Consider the following 7,482-nt stretch of genomic DNA (forward strand, 5'->3'; position numbering starts at 1 on the left):
AAAATTGATTTATTATTTTATGGAAAAGGGTTTGTGAGAAGCAAAAGTGATCCTAACTTGTACATCAAGAGAGATGAAGATGGGAATATTTCCTTGATATCTTTGTATGTTGGTGATCTTATCATAATAGGCAGAGCACTCAGGTCGATTGAAGAAATTAAAATTTAGTTGTCACAGTTATTTGAAATGAAGGATTTTGGTGAATTGCATTATTGTTTGGGTCTTGAAATTTGGAGGGAATCTGGTAAGACAATCATCACACAAAGCAAATATGCAAAGATGATCCTTGAAAGATTTCATATGTTTGAATGCAAACCAATGTCTACTCCTTTGCAATAGAATGCCAAGTTGTACAATGATGATGGATCGAAAGAAGTGAATGGACATGGTATGGTCAATTAGTGGGAAGTTTGAACTACCTCACCACTACGAGGTCAGATATAGTATATTCTATCAGCATCCTTAGTCAATTTATGGCTAAGCCTTGTGATAGCCATTGGAAAGAAACAAAGAAAGTCCTTCGATATCTGAAGGGAATACTCTATTTTGGTATTTTGTATACTGATGAATTTGATGTTGAGTTGGCAGGTTTTTCTGATTTAGATTGGGCTGGAAATCCTGATGATAGAAGATCAACCTCTGGATATGCATTCAATTTAGGATCGGGGGTCGTATCATGGAGCAGTAAGAAACAACCAACTGTTTCTTTGTCGTCCACAGAAGCTGAATAGAAAGCTTTGACCATTGCAACTTGTGAAGCTATTTGGTTAAGGAGTATTCTTGAAGATGTTGGAGAAAAACAAAGAGGACCAACAAGCATCAAATGTGACAACCAGAGCTCCATGAAGCTGGAAAATAATCAAATTTATCATGCAAGAACAAAACATATTGAAGTTCAGCATCATTTTGTAAGAGAAAAGATACAATCAAATGAGATTCATTTAGTGTATTGTAATACAAGTGAGACTGTTGTTGACATCTTTACCAAGCCTCTTGGAAAGATGAACTTTGAAATATGTAAACAACAATTAGGAATTGTTGAAAATCCATTTCTCCATTAAGGGGGGATGTTGGAATAATGTAGAAATGATATGTCCAAATAGAGTTGATGAGTTATGTTCTCATAGTTAGTGTTTGAGCCTATCTGTCATGAGTTGTGTCTTCATAGTTTGTTTTGTAAGTTGGTCATTCGAATTATTTAGATCTAGATAGTCCTAGAAGCTATTTATGTGTAACTATATAATGTACTCATTGCTTGGTTGTCCAAACAGTTTGATCAATAAAATTTGATTTCATTCTTATGCATCTATCTAATTTTCTAATATGAAATACTATATTACCTCTTATCATATATCTTATAAATTATTAAAACTTAAATTATAATTTACTTTTTATAATACATTTTATTATTATTAATTTTGTATCTATAAAATATATAAATACTTATACATAATAAATAAAAAGTTTACTTACTATATATCTAAAATAATTATTAATAATAAAAATATATTTTTACGTCAAACTCAATTATAAGATATCTCACCCATAAATAACCCACCAAATATAAGTCTAGAACTCAAATGTACGTGAGATTATTAAAACTATTTTTAATAGTAAACGTTGTTACTTCACATTATGGCATGCTATTATCTTTAACATTGTGACACTCCATCCGCTACTTTAATAACTTAGTGATCACTTTTATGTTTTTTTCCTTTATCAACTATTTTCAAGAGCCTTATTTTTCACACTTGCACCTTTTTCAAGTCGGTAGTGATAACTTTATTTTTTTTATTAATTTATATTAATTTTTTCATGAGTGATATTTTATTATTATTGTTTCATTAATATACAAGAGTTGTTTGGTTGTTTTTTGGGTGATTTTTTAGATTTTCTTGTGTTGTAATTTTTTGGAAAAATTTGAGGTGAAATCATAATTTATGTAACAGTGTTATTTAAACTAGTTTTTTGACTATATATATGGATTCAACACTGTGGAATACCCTTAGTGAACTTTGATTGCACAGGATTACCTATGAATGTTGTGATTTCAATAAATTCTTGCAATATTTTAAAGAAATTTGACAAGAAAAACCCACTGTAAAAGCTTCCAAAAAAACGCACTGAAAACAACTCCTAATATATATAAATAATCAAATCTAGATTTGATAGCCAAAATAAATTTGAAATTTCAGAGTGCTTCTAAGCATATTGCACTTAATTGTTGTGAAATGATAAGGGGCACAATGACACTCATCGAATTGAAGTAAATACTCATTCATCACTTTGGAATTTGAGAATTGTATTTTGAGTTAATGAAATGAAATGATATTTTATGACACTAAAAATAGTCTATAGGACTATTAGTTCTGTGGTAATTCAACCTTTTTCTTGTTCAAATTGATGATGAGTTGGCTTAATTTTCCAAAAATCCCCTCAGTAAAAAACAATATGTCAAGAAACCGAAGTTAGCATATCTCCATAACTTTCTCTATGTCTTTGAATGCATCACATTCCAAAATGAAATATTTCTCCAATTCCACTGCTCCAGACTTAAAATGTACACATCAGTTCTTCACAAACTTCTTTAGACTTTTTTAAGGGTCTACAACTGGACCAAATTTAATGAAATTGAGAATGCCAAATAAATTCCTCCAACTAGACAACTCATGTTCATCATCGGCCCTTACCAGCATAACATTCTCGATGTTAAAAAAAAAACCATCCTTCAAGTCTGACTTTCGAGAAAGGATCATTGAGAAGGAATCACTGCCTTTTACCAGCATCCGAAAAAGCCACTATCCGTCCATGGAAGGACACTAGATGAATTGATGGGCATCGTATCAGTATAGATACCACATCCGGATTATTTGAACAGCCGATGGTTTCAAAGCACGTATGACAAGATAGAGTGGCGGAAGGGCAACATGGTAACGTTATTCATCGGCCGTTAGAGCCCTGGTAGTAGCGGCGGGGAAAACGTCTATGAAAGACTTAAAACCAATAATTAAGCTTGAAAATGCATAAAAAAGAAAATTGAATTTTTTTACATAAACAAACTAACACCAAAATATTAATAATAAAAACGACCTAGCCATTTCTTGACTAGACATGCACCTAGATATTCAATTAAGCATTAACCGATAGAGACCGATGCAAGGCTGAGCCTTTCTTTTGAGGGGCGTTGGTTGAACTAAGTAGGTCAGCACGAAACAGTTAGATACAAATATGTAGGGACGCGTGTCTAATTTGGATTAGTTAATCATAACAAAGCGTTACTTAAAAGTTACTAAATATTAATAAAAATGTGTTATTATGAGAATGCATATCTTAAAAGCTATTTAATATATTATTGCTAAATCTACTAAGAATCATCAATATACTTTTATAATTATTTCACACTCATTAACTAATATTTTATGTGTATCAATAATTTAAAGATTTTCCATTTGTAAAATATTAAATTTTATATCAATTTTGATAATTTTTTTAACAAATAACAAACGAATCAAAACCAAACTAATTCAACTCAAATTATATATCATAATATGTGTTGTTTGTCCTAAATTAAAAATCACAATATCATTATCAATAAAGAATTAATATTCAGAATAATATAGCAAACCATAGGATAAATCAGCGTTGCATTAAAGTTATAAATCTAAATCTCAACTGTAGAAAGTGCCAAAAGCCACGATTGTTTTGAAATTTGCATTATGGTTAATTTTACATGTAAATGCTCTTTTCGACACCTTCGTGCCTTCGCAATTGAGGAATCGCAGATTGAGTAATTTTGAAAGTAATCTAGTTACATAGGAAACATTACAGTAATTTTGAAACTGATCTAGTTACGTAGAAAACATTACACGAAGCGAAGCTACCGGGGAAAGGGAAAAGAAATAGGACAATAATTTATCACACTCAAGGTACGGTGGAGAGGATGACAACAATCACTCCCATTACTTACAAAGTTTTGACAAGTGCATAATTAATTCTTACTCAATAACAAATATAACAACAATTTGCCATACTCAAATAACAAAAGTAGGGTGGAGAGGATAACAACAATCACTCCACCACTCACAAAAGCTTGACAACACGCGTAACTATTGTAAAACGCACACACTTAACTATTACATAACTTATTACAATAGCATCCTAAAGTAATATTATTACAGATTATGCACATCCGTATCTCTGAACCCACTTATTTCACGACATCCGTATCTCTGAACCCACTTATTTCACGACGTTCAAAGACGTACCATTTTTAAGGCCGAGAGATTGCAAGATGAGCGTTACCTGGGTACCAACTCTGTAATCGAAGCATCTGCGTTTGACGGAGGAGCGTGAGATGCAGCAGATGATGGGGAAGAAATACTGGCAGATTGTGAAACCCCAGAGCCACAACCGGTGGACTTGCTGTTTTCGGAAACAAAAGCAGGCTGGGTGGGATCCGGCAATGTCACAGAATGAGATGAAAGCATCAAAGTGATGAGAGACATTGATGGACGAAGTGATGAGTCAGCTTGTGTACATAAAAGACCAACATGAATGCATCTCAATGCTTCCTCCACGTTGCACGTTACAATTATAGCTGGATCAATTATCTCCACAATATTCCCTCGTTTGTATAATCTCCACGCCTGCATAATAATCACGAACAATCGTCATCTTGATACTTTATCGACTTTAAAAATTCGTATCAGAATATATCAGTAGTGAAATTTCTAAATTCGCACTCTTCTAAACGGTTTATAGATGAACCCATGCTATTAAGTTTCAGTATTTTGGATTAAAAACAATTGGTATTTTGGGTAATTTTTTTTGGGATGCCGCAGGGATCTTTTTAATGGTGTTCACAAAGATTTAAATATTTCTATAATTAGATTTTTTGAAAAACACAATGGCCAAATTCCAGTGAAAAATGACTTTCGGAACAAAATTACATAACCTAGATGAGGTGAATAAGCTCAGTTGGACATAAAATCAGAACAATATCAGAATATCTCACCCATTCTAAAAGCGTCAGTGACAGATTATTATCACTGTTTTTTCTTCCTGTAATAAGTTCCAAAAGAAGAACGCCAAAGCTATAGACATCTGCTTTTACAGATAATTGCCCCTGCATAGCATACTCTGGTGCCATATACCCGCTGCATATCCAAATTATAAAGTCGACGATTATGTAGTGAGGGAAATTTTAGGAATTGAGCGAGGATCAAGTGAAAACTATTTGCAGAGGAAATCGTATTCCTGTATCCTAGAATGTTAAAACATAACAAAGCAGGTAGATACCCAAAAGCAAAATTGTCATAGGATACTGTCAATCCTCTTGAAATCAATAGCACAGATTAAAACATATCCATCACTAATGGTTAATCGCTTTAGAGAATGTGTCAAAGTGATATCTTACTAAGTTCCAGCAACTCTTGTGCTGACGTGGCTCTCATCTTCAGGAAATAGTCTTGCTAAGCCGAAGTCTGCTATCTTAGGATTCAGATTTTCATCCAACAAAATATTGCTTGCTTTAATGTCCCGATGAATAATCCGCAGTTGAGAATCCTCGTGCAGATAGAGCAGCCCGCGAGCCACTCCCACTATAATGTTGTAGCGTTTCTGCCAATCAAGCTGGTTGCGTTTGTTTGGATCTGTATCCATGGATGCAGTACGCTAACTAATCATCATAACCCAGATAAATATATTGGAACATTAATGCATTTTTTCAGATACATATAGAACGGAAGTGACTCACCGAATAGGATTTTATCGAGGCTTTTATTGGGTAAGTACTCATAAACAAGCAACCTTTCCGATCCCTCTGCGCAACAGCCTAATAGGTTCACCAGATTTCGATGTTGAATTTTGGCCACAAGTTTAACTTCATTCATAAATTCTCTCTTTCCTTGCAGAGATCTTAAGGACAGCTTCTTCACGGCTATTTCCTTTCCATCTTCAATAGTTCCCTGAAAAATTTAGCCAAGTGCGGTGAGAGTAGCCTATAATTTAAGATTCTATAAACTAGGAGAAGTTCTCTAATTCATTGTTACCTTGTATACGGCAGAAGATTAATAGGAGATTTCTAATTTATTAATGTTACCTTGTATACGGCCCCAAATCCACCTTCCCCAAGTTTATTTTTGTAATGAAAATTTTCGGTAGCAGCTATCAGTTCCTCCATGGTAAACGCAATTTGCCGATCCTGCCCGATTAGTGTGTCTTCCTCGACTTGGCCATGATCTATATAACAAAAATACACAGCTTCATCATAAATATATAGGGGCAAGCAGAAAAATTGAATCTGTTTAACTTGGATCTCGCAAGCATTTCTTAGATTTCCTGAAGAGAATATATGTGAAAACCGTGTTCAAAAAACAAACTTTAACAATAGTCTAACAGAGCAAATAAAGCTGTATGATATATTGACAATGAGATATAAAGACTTGGGGGATCCTTCATGCAAATACCTTCGGAAGGATTTCGAAATATGATAGACTTCAGTCTCCTCCTAGTTGTTAACACGCATACCAATAACAGCAGAAGCAAGCCGCCAGCAACACCCAAAATTATGGGTAAATTGTTTGAAGATTTGTTGTTCTGCGTACTATTACTGGATGGTGTGGTCTGATTCGGTGGTGTATCAGCAACTGGGCTATTAGGAGGTGGAGACGAAGTCGAATTAAAGAAACTATACATTTCATAACGAACTGTGCAGCTTCCCACCAAACCCCGTGCTCCTTGCCTTCCACTGTAAACTGTAGAAATATAGATGATTGTTTGTTGCAAACATGATGTGCAGTTGTCTATCGACATATCTCTGGTGCACTGGACCAGACCGTAAATCCTTCGAGACAAGGAGTCTGTAGTTGTTCCAGAAGCATATAATGTAGATCCAGATGTTGCTTCATCTACCAACTTGTTGAATAAGCTGTTAACAGCCTTAATAAAAACATCAGGACTAGCTGTGACATTGTTCGGATTCCAAAAATACCATCCATCAGTGGTATCCAATTGTCCGAAGAAACTATAGTTCTCATAACGCAAAAAGCAGTTTTCAAACCACATTAAACCGCCGCCTGCATTCCCACAATTTTGTCGAAGAGTAGTGTTTGCTTGTTGTGAACAAATGTAGCACTGGTCGGGTGTTGTGTCTCCCCGACATTGCACAAGGCCATATACTTGGCCATTCTCAGAAGTGTTAAACCCTGTGTGGGACGAATCTTTAATAAGCCTAGTCATGACACTGTTCAAATTTCTCTCGTACTTACTGTCTGTTGTATAGTTAAAATTGTGGTGGCATGTAGAATACTGTAGTGCCTTGCAAATCTGCGACTGAAGAGTAATTATCATCAAGAGAAGTGCCATTCCATAGAATAGTTGAACAGCTTGGGTCATGAGAAGTGTCGAGCATGAAACTCTGCCGTGGAGGATTGTCATGGCCAATGGAGAATGGAGAACCTACAATGCTCGAAATTCTGATTT

The 7,482-nt window shown here is 34.6% G+C and overlaps 1 protein-coding gene across 1 annotated transcript; it reads right to left on the reverse strand.

The window, feature by feature from the left end:
• Window positions 1-4,052: 4,052 nt before the first annotated feature.
• LOC149199043 (cysteine-rich receptor-like protein kinase 10) lies at window positions 4,053-7,482 on the reverse strand. The gene is made up of 6 exons (XM_089399356.1): window positions 6,468-7,482; window positions 6,101-6,240; window positions 5,756-5,966; window positions 5,417-5,651; window positions 5,015-5,156; window positions 4,053-4,646 (listed from the first exon to the last, which is right to left on the reverse strand). The coding sequence occupies exons 1-6, from the start codon at window positions 7,435-7,437 to the stop codon at window positions 4,299-4,301; spliced, it is 2,046 nt and encodes a 681-aa protein (XP_089255482.1). The 5' UTR covers window positions 7,438-7,482; the 3' UTR covers window positions 4,053-4,298.

Source organism: Pinus tabuliformis, chromosome 2_1 (genome assembly GCF_031772625.1).
Source record: "Pinus tabuliformis cultivar Carrire ecotype Pingquan chromosome 2_1, CPIR1, whole genome shotgun sequence".
Classification (NCBI taxonomy): Eukaryota; Viridiplantae; Streptophyta; class Pinopsida; order Pinales; family Pinaceae; genus Pinus; species Pinus tabuliformis.

Coding starts and splice junctions, on each gene's coding strand:
- LOC149199043 (XM_089399356.1), bottom strand. CDS start 7,437: ATGACAATCCTCCACGGCAGAGTTTCATGCTCGACACTTCTCATGACC. Junction 5,157..5,416: donor ACAAGAGTTGCTGGAACTTA/GTAAGATATCAC, acceptor TTGGATATGCAG/CGGGTATATGGCACCAGAGT. Junction 4,647..5,014: donor CACTGACGCTTTTAGAATGG/GTGAGATATTCT, acceptor ATTATTATGCAG/GCGTGGAGATTATACAAACG.